Consider the following 20,731-nt stretch of genomic DNA (forward strand, 5'->3'; position numbering starts at 1 on the left):
GACCCGGAGGGTAGCCACAACTAATCTATGGTCAGTACCACAGAACTCGGCACACCTATTCTCTTTGCAGTTCTGGAGGGTTCTCCGAGTGCTCACGAGTATGTGGTTGACCTCATTGGTTGCATTACCTGCATCGCTGCACCATGTCCAACAATGTGCGGTCTGGGCGCTGGTACCAGGAGCCAGAAATCCTCAAGTTCTGGGACCTTTCAAAGTCCCGGAAAAGGAGGCTATTCTCGCTGCCGGTATCAGCTCCTGAACCATGAAGACCGAGACATCTCATAGCCAGCTCGATCACAGCCAGATACCGCATTGAAGTTACCCAGGACAATATGAATATCCCGCCGGGGACAGCCATCTGCCACAGCTACAAATTTGGCGTAGAACATCTTGACGTATCTAACTCAGAGCATTGTAATATATATAATAAAGTGTACATTTTGTTCTGTAAGGATTTATTCAATTACTTGATTCATTTCAAATAATGCTCAAGACTTCAAGAGCTGTTATCTAAACTGTTAATAAAGACCATCTTTCTAGCTATAAAAAAAGTTTAGAGTTTTCCAAGAATTGTACACACTTTCAGCTTATGCTTAATACTAGTGACAAGACATTTTATGTATCTACAGAAGGAAAAATTAAATACGCCAGTTTCGGATTATCCGTTTATGTTTTGTGATGGTGACAATTTGCAAACTGATTGTGTTATTTATTTATCTATTTTTTTTAAACCAGACCTACTTCTGCAAACATTTATAATAACTGTTTTATCTTTATCTTTCATATACTAAATCCTTCATAGAATTTAAATATTTTAATGCAGCAATATTTCTCAACAACATCTTTAAACTTCCGTCTTTCTAGTCAACTGTTAAACTCAGAATGAGAGAGGGGTGACTGAAGGCTGCTTGTGCATTTGATTTCTTTTTTTTAAAGAAAAAGTCAACAAAGTTTTTAAAAACTCTTTTTTTTTTTTTTTTTTACAGAAGAATGGGAATGGAACTGAGCATATAATAAGGCTATCTTATCTAATCCACTACTTTACCATGGCATTAAAAATACATTTGATTGCACCATAGCTCCTTGACCGTACAATAAAACTGGAACCGGAAAAAATATAAAAACAAAAATTAAAAGCTATAATATCAACAATGTCCCATGGCATAGGGCTCCACTCTGCTGCAGATGAGTCTACAAGCAAAACTCTGTACACTTCACATGACACAAAACAAAGTCAACAAATTTAACTACACTGTAGAGGGTAGAAAATTGTTTACAATACAATGTACAGGGTAGATGAACAGTACATTACACTGCTTTGTGTAGATAAATGGTTTACAATACAATATCTAGAATAGATACAAAAGGTGATATAAGAGAAGGCATCAGTTTTATATTGTATGTATACACATACAGGTGCTCAGTTGCACATACGTTGTCTCTGTGTATGTTATGTTGCACATACAAGTGTCTATGGCAGGAAGGAGAGGGGGGGGAGAAGGAGGAGGAGAGAGGAGGAAGAGGAGGAGAAGGAGGAGATGGAGAGAGGAAGAGGAGAAAAAAGGAGGAAAAAGGAGGAGGAGGAAGAGGAAGAAGAGAGATAGGGAATGGGGAAATGAGGGAGGGGAAGACCATAAGAAAAAAGAGAGAGACTAAAAGTGTAAGAGAAGAGAAAAAAGAGTGTGTGTGTGTTTGCGTGCGTGTGCGCGCATGTCTCTCTGTAAATGCGTTTATGTAGGTACATGTGTGTCTCCCTGTATATGCGTTTATGTAGGTACATGCGTGTATGTATGTATGTGTCTATATCTGTATATGCATGCATGTGTGTGTGTGTGTGTACACTTGTACATGTTTGTAAAGAAACACAAGTCCGTAAAGTTTCCCGTAAGGCATGAAGGTCCTGGACATGGTGTGAGAAGAAGCCACTGGTGTGAAGATTAACCCCAAGCTTTCCATTACTATATATGTACATTTTTATACAAAGCAAGAGCAAGACTCCTGCAATACCTACCTATGCTAGCTTCGTCAGCGTAATCACAGATAGAGAAGATTGGTTCACAAACCTCAACTTCACTTAAATTATCACCAAGTTCAAGTCTGAGCTAGACCACAGACAAAAGGTCCTCCCATGTCTCAATGATGCGAATGGTATTTCCTTTGTCTTCCTATACTTATTTTGGTAACACTTGAAATGCTTATGTCCACACTGCTATAATGACTATACATGTCAAATAAACATCTTCTATCTAGATATTCATAAACAAAACCCTTCTTGATTGACATCTCCATGCAGGGATATGGCTTTCATATTTCCCTGCATTATAAAAGGAGATACTCTATATCTCTACTTTATACACAAACAGAAAGAAATCTATGCCAAGAAATACAAAAAGTCTGAAGACATAAGCAGTGGGTCATTCTATATACATTGCACTTGTCAACACTCCTGGTCAACCAAAAGTCAATGAACACACTGTTATCTGTACAATACATTTGTATATCTTCAAAACCAAATTCTAACAGGGGTCAATTTCCAACTACACCAACTGTTGGTAAGTGTAACTTGTGTAACTTCATTACACATGACAAATATTATGTATCTGGTTGTTATCAACCCACACACGTGGGAAGATTAGTGACAGTATAAACACAATAAATATACCAAGTTCTTAAGTGTGGGTGATAAACAATGAAACAAATATAATTATACAAAAATAGCAAAAATAGAAAAAGTAATATAAAAATTCAAATAAAACTCAATCATGATGAATATGACTTAAAAATATTAAGTATAATAATGATGACAACTGCTGTCATTATAGCTCATAACAATTATCAATATAATTATTAACGACAACTGCAGTAAAACAGTAGCAGCAATATCAGTCCTATCAATCAATCATCCTTCACAAAATCGAACAACAGAAAGGCACTTCCAACTTTTGATACATCTCTCTCACAAACTGAGCAAGATGATCTTTCTAATCTGCAAAAACCATGTCATGCTCAGGATACTTTTCTTGACGACTCTCTCAAGGATACACTCACCCGCAAACACCCCACTCACCCTTCCTTCCTCTCAACAAGTTCTATGCAATTTTACCACACCAATCTTGTCAATCTAAAAATAGTTATAATAATAACAAAAAGAAAACAAAAAAAATAAAGCCACAGGAATTTAGAAATACAGAAAAATTCTCAATTATGTGATGAAGAGAGGAGGTTGATCCAAGCCATCCTCTTTACAGAAAACCAGTGAAGAAAAACAAAGAAAAAGAAACTGGAAAATTTGAGAATACAGAAAAGACATCTGAGAATGAAAAGTCAGTACCGAATTTACAGTCGATGTGACCAAAGAAGAGAGGACAAAAGCAAGTTTCTTGTACTAACGGACATGAAACAATAAACACCTGAGAGGTTGAGGCAGAACGTAGCCATCACACCACTGCCAAGTCCTCATTGCAGTCTTTGTAAGTCACAAAGACTCTAAATGGGCACGTGTCACCGTTTGTATTTTACAGTGATGCACAGTTGGCCTCCACAGATCATCTGCTAGTGAGAGTGTAACAGAAAGTTGGTCAGCCTTCAACATCAAACACTTCTATATACCCCCTTCTGAAGACAAATATTAAGCTCCCAGAGTGCTATTACCCTTAACACCACGAGATTTTTTTTATTCATATTATATCACCCAATGGTGGAAGGTCAGTAGCCTCTTATGACATAACTGTCCGAGCAAGTCCACACCCCTATAGCACTAAGTATGAGGGGAAACACCTACTGGTCCACAAGTGAAGATAGGGCAGAAAGAAATAACAGACTCTATGCTATAAATCAAGTTATGCATATCTACACTAAACTCACAGGTTTTTTAAGGCAAAGTGTGAGGTCATTGCTGATCAAAAGAGATTTTAAAAATCCCATTGATCTTGAAAGGTACATACAGTAAGTTTACTCCCACTGGCAACTACACAAAGGGATGCCAGACAACTACTCCACAGCCGCACACAAGCCACATTAGATATATTAGATATGTAATACACTTAAAAGAGAAAGAAGGCATCCTTCATCAGGCCACGTGGATCAGTCATCAATACAAACTCTGGGAGTTCCCTTGAGTGAATGCACTGTAGGCAGCACTGAAAAAGTAGGTTTGGGTAATTAATTTTTCTGTACAAATCACAAGTCACCAGACTGGTATACGAGTTGAGAAAGACAGTATAGCAAGGACGGTGAGGGATATCTTTTTTTTTTTAAATATTCTCCTTAAAGCCAACAAAATAAGCTATGTTAAAATACCTGTACAAACGATGGCATTAACATGGTCTGGCCATTTACCATCAGATAACTAACCCAATTGTTTTGAGCACAGGCCCAGGAACCAACACACTTTATACAAATTCTCATGCACAAAAATAAAAAAATGTTTAGTTTCCATGGACTAAACAGTAACAATGACCCAGCGTCTGAAAGCTCTCGCCAAAGGCCACCCATCAGACACATTGGTTGTCTATTTCTATATCAGTTACCAGAGACCAAATATTACATTCACAGCAAGGCCAAATTAATGCTTGAAATTAAATATGACCTGGCATCACTGAATGTGTTTGAAGCTGCATGGTACCATTGTGTGGAAAAGGTGCCAAAACACTTTTTTTTTTTAAATGTAGGAATTTCTACAAATTCTGATACCATTATTAATAATGTGCATTATCCTATCCTTTAGTATATGTTACTGTACATCTTTATAACTAATCAGTAAGCTGAATTTATTGAGAAGATATCAATGCAAAATTCTCATACATTCACAATGGTTTTTTATGTAGATTCTGACTATGCACGGATTCGGTATTTCTATACGTAAAATAAAAACTCCATTTTCTCTCTCTCTCTCTTTCTAGACTCGCATCAAAAATTCTTACATTTCTTAACATTTCATCAACAGCAGCTATGGAACCACACACCCATTTCCCTTCACCCTAGTACAGTTGGAATCTAATGATCTGTAGTATTTTAAAATGGCCATTAACAAAAAAAATAATCTGGCAGCTGCAGACTCATTTGGTGATGCCCGACCACAAATATAAGCAGACCTGCTCACTCAACTGATATTTTGATTGTACATAAGGGCTGTTCTTAGGACACATTATGATAAAACAGATGAACCAAGGAGAAGCAAACCAATGTAGAAAGTCATGCATTTTGTGCTGAACTAAAGACTTTAATCTCAGTTCCGTATCTGAGCTGCTACTTAGAATTAAAGTGGAGTTAAAGCCCAGTGCTATTGGCTTAACTCCTGGTCAAAATCAATTCTGTACACATATTCAATGATGCAATAACTAGATCTAGAAGAACACTCACATCCCCATCTGAAAATTAAAATACTACTATATTATTTCAAAGTAGAAGAACGTGTCTAATCACTTCTCGTCCATCCTTCCCCATCAAAAGCTGTGACACTCACGTAATCATCATTATGATAATCAAAATCAATAAGAATAACAATAAAATTGGAACAAACCCTATTTTTCAACAAAGATCAATAGGATAGTCACACACAAACACTGCTATATTTATGGGGATGTGGTATTCTATCAGACCTGTAAATTTTGTAGATCCATCACAGTATTTGATATCCCATGCATAATATAAGAAGGGAATAGTCAAGAATATAGTTTTCTTAAATACTTTGTCTTGGACCCAAAACACTATTTATGCAGCATTGTGCATTGACACTTCAGCTTTGGTGATTGTTGTGGTCCATTTGGACAGAGGTATATACCTGAAACCATAAGATACACTCTGTCCATTTTATACTTATTACTGACATATAACACTTTGCACTTAACTGTGTGACAGTATTCGTCTTATTAATAATGATTGTAAATCATCAACAACTTCGACATATAAATAACTATTGTATAATAACTGTTTATCAAAGGAAGTTGTCCAAAACTGCTATTTACCACTTTCCTAAAGCAGCTTGACCAAGCAGATTGTGCTGTGCATGTTAGTGGCTGTTCTAAAGCTTTCAAGGATATTCACAAAGCCACCTACAGAAAGCTGCTTTGGTACCTAAAACATGACTTAACATCATTTCACCTCAAATTGCAGTCTGAGCCAGTTTTCTTCCTTTGTCTATGCATTTTGTGCATTGCCACAGTTAACTCACACTCTCTATTACGATTGTTAGCTGATCACTGGTTCTTACGATAGGAGTCTTCTACGTTTATCCTCATCTTGTTGAAGGCTTCTGTCTTTACGAAATCGACTGTCTTGTACACTACTGAAGAAGCGGCAGCCCCAGCACAATTCTTCTGTGTACCTGCCTTGGTAGGTTTAGGACTTTGCTTGGCTTCTGGATGTAGGTCCAAGTCCAAATACTGGATTTCATGTTGAGAACGCCGGGCACTCTGCAAGGGAAAGAAAATCTGAAACGAACGAGAGGAGAAAGAAGAAGCATGCATTAGTTCCTGAAGCCAAACACCACCAGCCAAACATGCTGACATATAACATAGTCATGTGTGGAAGGTATAGAAGAAATAAAATTCATAGTCATGTGGGGAAGGTATAGAAGAAATAAAATTCATAGTCATGTGGAAGAGGTATAGAAGAAATAAAATTTATGACTGAGAACCACTGGAAATTCTCAGATGAAAAGAACATGAACTGTGTGTGAAAAAGAAAATAAAGGAGGAGGAGGAGGAAGAATAACATGAAAAAGAAAAAGGTAGTTAACCCATTGTATGTGGTGTATGTGCTTTTCACTTTGAATTTTGTCTCTCACAGATGGCTCCACAACTGATCAGCCACCATGGAGTCGATTAGCAACACAACATGAACTCATCTGATTTCCCCATTTCTCGATTTTATTTTTGTGACCTCCCCCCCACCAATGCTTTTAAAACTGACAGTCATCATTAAAACTGACATTGTAATTATCATATCACCAAAAAATTAATAGCATTTCTTTTTTATCTCTTCAATTTTTCAAAAAATCAAGGACAAAGAGTAAACAAGTGAGATAAGCTGGAATAGTAATTGACTCCAAGGTCCTATCTAAACACAATCAATTAACTTGAATAAGTGTGTACATGGTGTGTAGGTCATACCATCCCAGCACAAAAGGTTAAAGGGACATGATGAAAGTGGGGATATGACTGAATATACTGGGAATACATTTCAAATAATCTTATGGGCAAAAGAATTGGAACTGAACACTTAATCATCTCTTGAAAAGTAATTATAGACATATTCATTTAAGGTAAATACATTATAACCATATTGTTAACATAATCAAGGTATCATTCACAGAATTATTTTGCTTTATCTTATTTTATCATTTCCATCTAATAATCTACTCACTGCATATGATACATGCATTTCTGGCATCCCATCAAAATAACATACCAAACACTACATATCAAAAGAAGCTATAAATTAGTTTTTTTTCCTGGAGCAATTCAGTGCAATCAATTTAGAATTCTTAACTAAATGCAATTGAAAAATTAAGCTAAAAAATTTAATTGTATAAAGAAAAAAAGTTGTTCTTGTTATGTCACTGCACACACAACAGAAAGTCAACCAAATACCATGCACTATGCAGATTCATCATGCAACAAAAAAACTGTTTATATTCATTTGCAAAGCAATTTCATGCTATTTCAGGTAATGCCTCTTTATGAAAATATTCATTGCAAAATAAAATTGTAGCAACAATAATAAAAAATGAATCAAAGTTATGAACCTACAAGTACTTATTGTTTTAGCAAAACCTTTTACATATACAAATACAAAAATAAAAATAATAAAATTTATCAAATAGCCAGCAACTAATATTTTTTTTTACTGGTCATATTTACTGACAACAAATACTTGCATTTACTATAAATCTACATATTGTGATGTAAAGTCTATCCTTTTTTTGTGTACAACTCTATTTAAAAGAGCAAAAATCTCCCACAAGCAAGTCACTTCTAAGGCATGTCTATGTGGCATACTGATAGTGAGACTAACCTGCTCATCTGCATTGGTAGAGTTGCGTCTGCTGCCTGGACTAGAAAGTCTGTCAGCTTCATCACCACTCTCATTCCCATTACATCCATTGCGCATAGTTGGAGGAGTTGGAGATGGAGCAGCTCTTGGTTTTCTTTGATCATGCTTTCTATGGCCGACTGGGGCTGGGTCAAGAACAAAAATGGGTTTGCTTCCAGAATCAGGTATATTCTTTGTGGGCTTTAAATTTCTGTCTACCATGGGTGGCGCTGATGCAGGTGGAACTGGTGATCCACCCACAGCGCCCAAAATTTCTTGAGCGCCACCAGATGGAGGTGGTGACAGCTCTGAACTAATACTACTTCCATCAGCAGGCTTCCTTGGTTTAAGCCCTCGATCAACTGCTGGGGGATGTTGCGGGCTCTTGTTGGCTTGAGGGATATTAGAATAAAGGCCTGCAGGTGATATCCTTGGATCCAGCTCCCCATGCTTTTCAACTGTGTCATGAATACGCATGTCATAAGAAAATATCTGACCTTGGACAGATGGTGAAACAAAGTTATTGCAACGTTGTCTTTGCTGCAATCTATCTGCAGCCTGTGGGCTCACAGTCTCTTGATGTGGCATCCTCAAGGCAGAGTGCACATCTTCAGTGTCAAGTGGGGTGGACGGAGGCACAGAACTGCTGACTGAAGCTGGGGAAGGCTCTGGGTCAGAAGATCCAATGTTACCATCATGTGAAGACAGTGACCCAGCCAAGCCATTCTTTACTTTATCATTTGAACTGTTCTTTCTAACAATGGTGTCCAAGTTTTGATAAGTCTGTTGAGGCTCAGTTAAATGTGGTGGCTTTGGGGGCCGTGGGGGAGCTGTAATTGGACCCTGGTGCTGGTCATCTTCAGAGATTACCATACCTTTCATTTCACTTGGTAAACTGGCAACACCACTGCCTCCTGTTAGTCCCCCAGTTGCTCCATGGCTGTCCCAGGGTAAATCCTTTGGATTCTGCATACCTCCAGTAGGTCTAGCTGAGTCACTAAAAAATGTTGCTTCTACTGTGGAGGGAGTGTTTGCCCACTCATCATCACTGAATACACTACTTCCCTCAGTTCCCACTGGTGACTGGACACTCAGCGTATCTTCTGAGGTTGCTCCTGATGGCCTCATAATTCGTTGGCCATCATACGGTTCACGTGGTATTGCTCCCGTGTTTATCATGGGAGCTGGTGGTGCTTGTGTCAGAGGTGGATGACTGTCGGGACACATGGTTGGTGCTGGAGGAGCAATCTCATTAGGTATGCTAGAGCGATGATTCTCTGTTGACACAATGGTGGGCAAGTCATCACTAAAGGGGAAACTGGGGCTAGCAATTGGGGTTCTCTTCCCAGTAATACATTCGCTTATGGGAATGTATGGCCCTGATATGGAAGAACTCTGTGACGTGGGTGAAATTGGTGGAGAGTCTATCCGAGGTTGGTCCATGGGCAGGACACGGACGGGAGCAGGGGGCGTTGCAGGGATGGTGTTCCCTGGAAGAGGTTCTATGGGTGGTAATGGATAATCCTCCTGCTGGGGATACATCTTCAGGCCACATACTTGACATACACAGTCCACCCATCGGTTCATCTCCTGCTCAGTCTCTGCACATAAGTAGTAGATTCGCTTTGGGGTCTTGATGTCAAACATGTATCTATATTCTGATTTCCGATTAGGAAACACTATACCAGCATCAACCTGGAATGAGAAAATTTACATACAGTAGGATCTGAATATGAAGCGTAGTTCTTATTCTAATATTACTCTTAGTTATGACACAAATAGTTAAAGTACGTTTACTTCATTTACTAATACCACTTTGACAAAGATTCAACTAACAGTCATCTGATTAAAACCATAATAATATCAGTAAAAATAATTATATTAATAAGTGTATTCATAATAAATAATAATAATAATGATCCAAGTTAATCTCCCCATGGAGCCAGAAAATCATATGAATGTAGGTAGGTGATAACAGCTGAGGAAATCGAGGACAGAAACCCAAAACTTGGAAAAATTTCTCTACACGGCCTCCAGGAAAGTCTCCATGATAATCTGGATCTGGTTATTGGGAAGAAACCAATACTCGGTGTCCAGAAAAAGAAATGCATCTCTTTTGCCGAGATCTATTAAGAGTGGGGCCTTAACACCTGGCGAAGCGTACTTCACTGTTATTCACAGTCGTGGAAGGAGAATCTACCCCATCCCTCTTGCACAGATCCTTATGTTCCACAGTATACTGTTAAGATGGTAGAACACCCTGACTCCCTCATGGTATAGGGTAATTTCACTTATTCTGGAGAAAATGTACACAGATTTTTCTGATCCCCCATTGATTGCAAAGTGCCAGAAGTGCCACACACAGAACACCAAGTCTTTGCACTCCAAATTGTGGTCCAGGGTTGCAAAACACAAGTTTCATGGTCTTGACCAGATCATGGTTCTTGCCTGCGTTACATCCTTGGATCACAATTTCAGTAGCGAGGAGGGCGTGTTGTTGTGGACTCTGACTGTGGACTCTTCTGTTGAAAAGGAAAACTGGCAAATTCAGAAAAGGCAAACAAGGCAAAGCGGGAGAAAAAATCCTTCCACCCAGCCCTAACAGTGGGTCCTATTCCTGTTCGTAGCCCGGGTGCCCAGCTTGCACTCGCACCCCGGAGTCCTCAGCTAGTCCTGTTGCTACACTGGGCCCCATGCCCCATCATTCACACATTCATGCCACAGGGGCCGTACCAAGTGCTGCTGCTACCCCAGAGGCTGCAGCCAGTCCTGCTATTACCCTGGGTTCTGTGCCCCATCGTTCACTTATTCGTGCCTCGGGCACAGTGTCAAGTGATGCTGCTACCCCAGGGACATGTTCAGTCGTGATGCTACCCCGAGTCTTACACCACAATATGCTCATGTTCGTGCCCTGGGGGCCTTGCCCCGCCCAGCTTGCTCACGTACACCAGGGACCTTAACCTGCCCATGCCACAACCCTCTCACCACACCCTGATCCTGCCCCAAGCCCCACACCACAGTCTCCTCGACCGTCAACATCAAGGAATGATTTCTCTGCCTGCGCTCCCATCCCTTACAATGTGTTGATGGTGGCCCCAATGCCACCACATGCCCCACGCCCAGCTAGAAGATCGAATTGTGACACTCCCCTGTATACGGAATGCTTCTACAGGGTCACACAGATCCTGGGTATAATGCATGCCTGTACAGTCGTACTCATACCCAGGATCTACTGGACATGGTGGCGTGCAATGCCTGTGGTGGTGATCTCACCATGACACAGGCTTTGCACAATTTGAGAAGTGGATATGTCAAACATGTGTTATTATGGCCACAAAATACCCCAAGGTCAGTGGATCAAACACACCGAATTTGTCCTCGGTGTATGTATCCCAGGTGAATGACAATGGGTACAATGGATATATTTGGTATTGTGGTGCCCTCCATGTTCCAGCCCTTCCAAAGTTTGCATACTACCATCAGGCACGGATGCTCTTTGAAAGGACAGAGGCCTACTATGCCGAATCAATGGCTATTGTATACCAGACAGTCAGCCGATACTATCAGGATGAACTTGGGAGTGTTTCCTGTTGACATTATAGTTTCCATCGAGGTTTCCTACAATGGCACATATACCAAATGTAGGTTAGAGAGCCTCTATGCCATGGGATATTTGGTCAAGGTGTACACCAGTTATGTTACTGATATGTTGGTTATTGGTAAATGCCGGTTGTGCCCTCACATATCACGTGGCATGGAGGTTTGACCTCACAGGGATTATATTGGTTTATCAGGGGGGATGGAGGTCTAGATCGAAAGAATTCAGAGGGGCCGATCTCGCGACCTGGGATTTGAGTTTAGGGTCATGGTGGTTGACAGCAATTCTGCCACCTTCAACGCTGTCAGATACGTACAGTCGTGTTTCTGTGGTGAAGGAGATGTGTGCGAACGATGTTGGTAAGTGGATGACGACCCGCTCGCTCAAACTAGTGAGCACACTCATGCAGAACACGAAATTCATGTCGGGGAGAAGGAGGGGTCACGTCAGGAAAACTTATCCTCTTAAGAAAATATTGACGGAGCCAATGATGAATTGGTTGAGCAATTACTACATTAGTGCGATACACTCCAGTATCTGCACTGGTGTGGGGGAAATGCACTCTTGCATTCTCGCTGCATTTCATCACCACTCGGTCCATATTTTCTACCCCCACCACCATGACTTGTGCCCGCCTAGAGAAGGCTCCTGGTGTAATTATCTGAAGGCTCTGGCTTGTGGCGAGGACCTGACCACAGCTATCCAGGAGTGGATTTTCTCCACCTGACGATGCTGTCGACTGTCCACAAAAGCGAGATGGTCGCCACCCGGTCCCACAGAGGGTTTGAGAGATTCAAGCCCCAAGTAGTTGTAGACTACAACATTGGGATCAGCTGGTTGTATCGTACCCAAACACTCGCAAGTCCCTCAAGTGGTACAAAAAGATTTTGTTCAACCTTTTTGGTATGGCAGTCGTCAATGCCTTCACAATGCACAAGGTACTCGGATATGTACCACAGTCTCATTACAGGTGTGGGATGAGGTGGCTGGCTCACCTCGCGCGCCGCCACCGCATGCCTCAGCTCCCTCGTCGCCTCCCGCCTTACCTCCCTCGTCCCCACCTGCCTTATCTCCCTCATCTCCTCAGCCAGGCACATCCACACATACACATCATGCATGCCTGATATAACATCACCTGTCCCCTCAACATCACACGGACCTGCCTTAGATGTGCCTTCGTCACACGGTAAAAGAATAATTCTAATGAAAGATGTTATGCCTGAAAGTAATAAAGAGTATGATGAGAAATACATTTTCTCACGCTCACAACTGCAGCACTTATTTAGCAGTGTAAAATGCCCCACGTGGCACTCCAGAAGCATTGTAAAACCTGTGATGACAAAGCTGCACTTCGACAACCATGTGAAGTTAGTGTGTGACAGGTGTAATAAAACCCTCGCAGACACTCCTCCCGCTATCCATGAAAAAGTGACAGAATCAAACATAATCCAGATGTACCACAGTCTCTTTAAAGGTGTGGGACGTTCTGGTTTACAAAACAGTGCCGCATATTTCTCGCGTGGAAATCTCTCTGCAGCTGCTTACGCAAGGCATTGCTCTTACCTGTACAGAGAGATGGGAAAATGGTATGGCATAGTAATGGAGAAAGGGAGAGAGAAAGTGAGGCAGTTCTATCTTGACGAAGGTATTTCACAGCCAGACGCTGACGGTAACATCAACGTCGACGTTTCATTCGACGGGTCGTGGATGACCAGAGGCCACAGGTCACACATCGGCATAGGGCTTGTGATAGATGTACATACCGGTATTGTGATAGACCTGGAGGTGTTAAGCAATTACTGCCCAAAGTGCAAGCCAGAGAGAACTAAAGCACCTGGCAAACACGTCTGCCATAAGAATTTTGAAGGCAAGTTGCGTGCAATGGAAGGAGAGGCAGCGGTGCAAATCTGGTCCCGATCACAAACTTTCAAAATGAAATACAAAACCTTCGTTGGTGATGGGGATTCTAGTGCATACAAAGCTGTATGCCAGCTGAATAATGGCAAAGGCCCACACAAAGACCCAGTTATGAAGGAAGAGTGTATAAATCATGTCAGTAAAAGGATGGGGACCAGACTGCGCAACGTAAGGAAGGATGCTAGTCAAATAATTACAACCAAGACTGGCAAGAGGATGAGGAGGAGCTTGTTAGGAGGTGCCCACATGTTGACGGATGAGATCATCGATCTTCTCGGGTCATATTACGGGAAGGCGATCTGTGACAATGTGGGCACCAACTATGAAACAATGAGGAAGGCTGTGTGGGCAACGTTCTTCCACCTGATGCCGTGTGATGACAATCCAGCTCATCACTTCTGCCCACATGGAGCAGGCAGCTGGTGCTTCTTCAATAGTGCACTAGCAGAAGACGTCACACCTGCCAGTCACAAAACGAAAGCTCTGTACCTTGCAAAAATCCCATTCGAAAAGCTGGACCTGATCAAATCTGTCTACCGAGATCTCACTGCTCCAGACATTTTACAAAGATGCCTGAAGGGAGCAACTCAAAATCCGAATGAAAGTCTTCCTTCGAAGATTTGGATAAGGTGCTCTAAGGCCAAGTTTTCCGGCTGCTTCCGAGTGCTGTTCGTCACAAAGGCGACAGTACTAGATCACAACTTCGGAAGGGAAAGGAATCTTCTTTGTCACTTGCTTGGGACCAATGCCACCATTTCCCAAGCACTTGAGGAGCAAGACCGGGAGACAGAGCGAAAAGGGACAGTAAAAAAACGAAAGGGAGAGAAAAAACTAGTTGGGAGCTCTGAATACCAACCAGGAGCTTTCTAGAGAACAAACCTGGCAACAATGAGGGAGGTGGTGTCTCCTGATACCCTCACCTTTGAGCGATTAATACCTTGTAAAAGGGGGGATCAGGTACCAGCTACACTTCACAAAACCATGTGAATACCATAGAATACATCAGAATTGACACAGATATAATTCTAAAAGAAAAGAAAGAAAGAAAGAAAGAAAAAAAAAAGTGGTGGAAAAGTATTCTCAACTTCAAAGCCTGATATCTCAAAACTACACCTTTTGTCAACATTTTCTTACATAGTTCCATAACTACTCAGGCAATTCTAATGGGGTTTGGATCATTTGAAAGCTGAATAAATTTGCGATTTTTTGCCCATATATTATATCTTATTTTCATACTATTGGGCATTTAAAAAAAAATATATTCCCGCTAAACTAAGAGGATATTTCGAAATCCCAATGCACAAGATTTAAGTATTGCATTAAGTATAGTGGGATTTTTTTTTATCAAGTTCAGTAAATGGATAAGTAAGATATATAAATATTTTTGATTTTTCAAAATCTTGTTTTTTCTAAATAATTTAATTTTTTATTATCCGAATGCTATGAAACTTGGTAGTGTACATTGTAGTATATGTATATATAACATAGTAAAAATTCGCGAAAATCCGATCATAATTAACGAATTTCGTTCTCAAAGTGGACTGCCCCATTAACAGAAAAGCCAAGGAAAATTTCAAAATGCTAGCTGCAATTTTCATAGGATTTCTAAATGTCAGAGCACAGAACCACAGCAGAGTGGCGCTCTAAAGCTTCATCTCTCTGCTGTCTGATCAGTTTACATCACAGTAAAATATAGAGCCTTATCTTAGTCTGCTATCCGGGCCATATGGTTGACTTTATAATATCAACTGCAAATTAATGTTTATATTGGAATTGTTTTATCTTCTGGTCTATGGTGCAATGTAAAATTTAATGAAACAATGACATTTGTTTTACTGATGTGTTTGTAAGACAAATTTATTGGTTTCAAAATTCAAAATTGACAAAGTGCTTTTTGTCTCAATAAATGTATAAAAAAAAATATAGGATAATGCAGAAACTATAATACTTTTAAGGGAGGAAGGGGGAGAGGGAGAGGGGGAGAGAGAGAGAGAGAGAGAGAGAGAGAGAGAGAGAGAGAGAGAGAGAGAGAGAGAGAGAGAGAGAGAGAGAGAGAGAGAGAGAGAGAGAGAGAGAGAGAGAGAGAGAGAGAGAGAGAGCGAGAGAGAGAGAGAGCGAGAGAGAAAACTGCATGTTTTGCATCTTCAAACAAAGATATAGCATTTCAAAGTTATCTGGAAATCCTTATATCTTATAATTTTCATATAGTGACCATGGAAATTGTTAGCATGGCACACAACATATGAAATCACAAACAGCTGCTTGAACATGAATCCCATACATTGGTGGTCTTACACCATGGCACAATTTATGTTTGCCTATCAAACTGAGTCACACTAACACTATGTACAAATGCTGCTGATCACATAACTCGGGGCTTTCAAGCAACAGTTATCAATTTACTGTTTTTTTGTTCAAGGTTAATTATTTTTCACAAATATTTGAGAAACAGTCGCATGACTTATAAATAAGTAAGAAGACACAATGCCTTTAACAGGAATGATGAGAGAGAGAGAGATAAATACATACAAGGCATTATATCAAGGATTTGTGCATGTAGAACACAAAGAAAAACATACACAGGCACAAATACTAGTGCACACGCTCATACTCATGTGCCGCATCAGGTTACCTCAACTGAAGGTCACTGAGAGACATGTGCTAAGAGGCAGGTAATTCCAACTGATTTTTAAATTAATTTCTACGTTTTCATAAATTCCTACAGTTGTATAATCATCACAATTATAATATGCTTCCATATTTCCCTTTCTCTCAAGCCTTCTTTCTTTTCTTTTCTTTCTCCACTTCAGAATCTTGCTCTTAGTCCCAGTTCTTTTACTTTATGTAAATCCATTATCTACACTGTGCATCGATACAAGTTCTTTAATGTCCAAATAACACTTTTATAAAAATATCAGAAAAAAAAATGAAAATCATAATGATTTATAATAAAACATTTTGTGAAATTTTTCTCATTAAAAACATGGCTTCAGTAATTCTCTGACTCTGTCTATTTTACATGTGCTTCTAAATTCACAAAATTGAACCAATAGTTTCCTTTATGATCTAATGCAGGGATACCTACCAAAAGAACTGATTGATTAGATACTAATCTCACTGTAAAGTATACAAAATAAACTCATTATTAGATTTAGCAAAAAAATAATAACAAACTTTGACAAGTGTCTAAATTTCCAATGGCCATTCTCAGTTCTTTGTTTACATAAGCTGTGGTACCATCGGTTGTAATTTTCATCTGCCTTGAAATGAGTTGGTTAAGTTCCGAGGCAGCAGGGTGTCAGATCCCAATTTATATTTTTCCTTTTGTTTATCATTATCATTATTATTTTATTTATTTATCTATAATATATCTTTTTTTTTGGGGGGGGGAGGGGGGATGCAAAATATAGTTTATATAAAACTGAAAAAATTATCCAAAAATACTTTGAAAGGGCAAACAGTCAGACCAAACAATTTATGGAAATTCTAAAATTGTGGATCCAAGACACCCTTTGCATAGAGTTGATGTAACTGAAGAATATTGGGTAAAGAATCAACTCTCTTCTATATATTTAGCAAACATAATGTAGACAAGCAGGAAAATGTCTTCACTCAATATAAATAATACCCATTTTACTGTTCATGGGACGTGGCATACAAGTTGCGAATATGACGTCATCTGATTGGCGTTTCCGTGAGTATGTGAGTACTTGCATCACTTTCTGGTGATGTCAGGTGGGAATAAAAGGAGAGGTCACTGACCACAGGATCGATTCACCAGGGATCCCGTTCCAAGTACTTCTTCAGGCATCATTCACCATCGGCCTCGCCCCTCTACCCCTTCCTTATTCTTCTGTAGAGGATGATCCGGAAATCAATGACTTCCCACTCCCAAGGAGGATTCTGGAGGTACAGCTAAGGTGGCTGAGAGGAGAATACCATGTACCGGGTACACTTGGAGCTTCTGGCTCTATTCGGGCAAGAACAGGGGAGAAATGCCCACTTCTCAAAAGGCCATAATAAGCCTAATGGAGGCAGCAGGCCTCCTTCGGAAGGGTTAGGATTTATACCTGGATAATTGGTATAGTTCCCCTACCTTGTTTCATGTACTTATGGCAGACAAGAGAAACGCTGTTGGTACCATAAGGGCCAACAGGAAGTACAAGCTGTCTGACTTTCCTAAAAAACAAGCGATTTGAAATTCACAGGAGGAGCACTCCAACTGGTCTCCTATGTATCAAGTGGGAGGCTTAAAGAACCCGCCACATGCTATCCACTACACACACAAGCCATGTGGAAGAAACCAGAAGAGTAACGATGTGCAGTGAAGAGGAAAAGACACCAACAATTGTAACAGATTACAAATTGGGATGAAAGGGGTTGACTCTCACAGTCATACCCCACTGTGACAAAAACAATCAAGAGATATCAAAAGGTATTTATCTACCTTGTGGAGAAACTGTCAATGTATTTCTGATACAAAAGTATGTGGATGGACAGATTCAAAAGCAGTATGACTTTTGTATTGCAGTCGCGAAGGGGCTCCTGAGGGAGTATCTTCCTGAAGTAGCTCCATGTAGCATCAGCAGGCCCATACAGAGAAGCCATAAGGAATTGGCTCGGATCATATCCCACCACCATTTCCCGATGAAACTTGAGAAGTATCAATGTGGTCACGTTTGTTACAAGAAAAGAATTAGAAAAAAGGTAAAGAATTCCTGCAAGCAATGCCAAGTTACCTTGTGTTTATGGTTACTTCGAGGATTATCATACAAAGAAGAGTTACTGAGGTAACTCAGTGAACGATATTTACATATGTATATGTAATTTACTTTATTTCATACATTTATCTATATGTACATGGCATTTTTTTATGTATGGAACTATGTAATTCCCAATAATCTTCAATTTGAAAGCTCCGATTTACTGCCATGACACCAATGAGGGTGTCATCTGATAGGAAAAGAGGTTTTCTTGTTACTATACTGCAATCATAACTTCCTTTTTTTATAATTCATGTTGTATTTCTTTAACAATGATGGAAGCAAGCTCTTCTTCTACAACAACAACAACAACAAAAACATCAACTTCTTTCTTTCTATTTTTTCCCCCCAGGTCTATATTCGTAATCTGATATGTTGTACCAAGATGGTAATACACATTATTTGCTCAGCAGACTCCATATTGCACTTAGGTAGTCTACAACTCTGTGCAATAACAAAACAATAAGGAACTTTGTTGTCAGCTTTTATATTTCGCATTATTCAGTTTTCTTTAACACACCCTATTACCTGGCAGGAATAGGATCCCGAGCATGGAAAGTCTCCCCCTAGAGTCAGTGCTCTTCCAACCATAGCTCCATACATTCCACCCTCATTTACCAGCGGAAATAATGCAAGAGCCTTTCCTGAATGCCTAGAGTCTGTTCTTCCTTCAAGATCTTTGAATACTTGCGTCAATTCACTTAGCTGAATTTCATACGACTGCACATTCGCATCATCCCAACACAGCCAATTTTTTTTAGATACTGAATGACTGAGGTGATATCCAAATCATCTGGAGAAAATATTCCTACAGATGATGGATACACAGCTACATACTTATGATTTGTTTTCCTCCCTGAGGTTTGTTTACATTTTTCTTATTATACCCTACATGCAAAAAAATTTCACCTACCTGGTCACACTGGTCTAGGTCGATTTTGCCCTTCAATTTTCGGCAAGTCCGATCTGTGTAATACTCCAGGAAGTACTGCCCTGGGAGCTCCCCAGAACGCAGTACGAACCATCGCATTCGCCATTTCTGGAATTCAGCAAACTTTATAATATTTGCATGTTAAAGGAAACATTTAATTCTAATTCATTTTACACTCCTTTCTTTCACTAGTCCAACATTAAGTTCATAATTTCTGCATCCAATTTACTGCACATCTGCAATTCTTAAAAACAACTTTTTTCTGCTTAAGTTGTATAACATCTCTGCTTGTTGTGTAAACATCTGCTTAATCATGAGAAAAGATTAGAGAAGACAAGAAGAAAGAAAAATACAGGTACTGTTTTTGGCTGCTAGGATACATGTCTGTGAAGAAAAATAAAATACTGTGTAATACAATGGAAAGCTGAGAGATTACCGAAATATAACAAAACACGAAACTCTATTTTCCCTTCATAGGAGCCAATCTAAAAGTAACTTCTTAAAAAAACTATGGAGATTAACCCACAGACGGCCAATGCCACACACAGTCATATACCTACTGCTGTTTCAATTCTTTCTCATGTTTAGACTTAAGTTTTCTTTGCATGTATGAGGATTTTTAGATCACTTCTTGTAGTTCGAGAAGAAAAAATACTGGCAGGTAATGGGTGAAAATGGTTACATAATGACGGCACAACTCAACATCTTTTTAAAAATCTATAATGCTTTACTATCTAGGCTTTACTGTATATGAAGCCTAATAACTTTTTGGTATAATTGTATTATCTTTTAAGGAATATGAATGGTCAAATAAAACTTCCACAAGCACATAATTGTGTCATCTTTCAAGTAACATGAATGGTCCAATAAAACTTGTACAAGCACATTTCTGAAGCTAAGAAAGAAAATCCAGAAAAGGCATAAGAAAGAGAGAACAAATATCCGACTGTGGCTGGTTGATAATTTAAAATGTTATTGAAAATCATATGACATTCATTCTGAAACGGTGAATGCTCCATGTTGCTTTTCACACATTTTTCTGAGGATAATTGAAGGAGAGGAATGCAACTGAAATTTGTTGCATAATCCTTCAAGGAAATACACACACTAACATATAGCACAGATGACTGCAAATCACAGTGGACTGTGAATATCACTCTCTATATCAAAATATTATTGGTATATGTATAAAGAGAGAAAGAGAGAGAGAGAGAGAGAGAGAGAGAGAGAGAGAGAGAGAGAGAGAGAGAGAGAGAGAGAGAGAGAGAGAGGAGAAAAGAAGTGAAAATTTTATTCTACATACACAACCCTTGGAAACACTCCTCATTTATCCTATTAATGAAGTGCTGATGAAGACTGAAAAGGTCAAGCATTAGTTAAAGGGTAGAGAGAAAATTACCAATTATGCCCATGGCTTGAAATGGTAGCCAAATACTCTGTATTAAGTAATGCAGTTCATTTGAAAAGGAAAATGGCCTATAAATATAC

General features: G+C 39.5%; 1 protein-coding gene across 2 annotated transcripts in view; it reads right to left on the bottom strand.

Moving 5' to 3' along the window:
• Positions 1-651: 651 nt before the first annotated feature.
• dos (daughter of sevenless) overlaps positions 652-20,731 on the bottom strand; it is a 22,643-nt gene continuing 2,563 nt past the window's right edge. The window contains exons 2-4 of one of the 2 annotated variants that reach the window (XM_027378723.2): positions 19,226-19,351; positions 8,017-9,729; positions 652-6,431 (exon numbers count right to left, since the gene is read on the bottom strand). In XM_027378723.2, coding sequence (XP_027234524.1) covers positions 6,198-6,431; positions 8,017-9,729; positions 19,226-19,351 — 2,073 coding nt within the window. In that variant the 3' untranslated portion in view covers positions 652-6,197. The remainder of the gene's footprint in view (positions 6,432-8,016; positions 9,730-19,225; positions 19,352-20,731) is intronic. The other variant, XM_027378724.2, reaches the window with a different exon arrangement.

The sequence above is a fragment of the Penaeus vannamei genome, chromosome 5, assembly GCF_042767895.1.
Source record: "Penaeus vannamei isolate JL-2024 chromosome 5, ASM4276789v1, whole genome shotgun sequence".
In the NCBI taxonomy this organism is placed as follows: domain Eukaryota; kingdom Metazoa; phylum Arthropoda; class Malacostraca; order Decapoda; family Penaeidae; genus Penaeus; species Penaeus vannamei.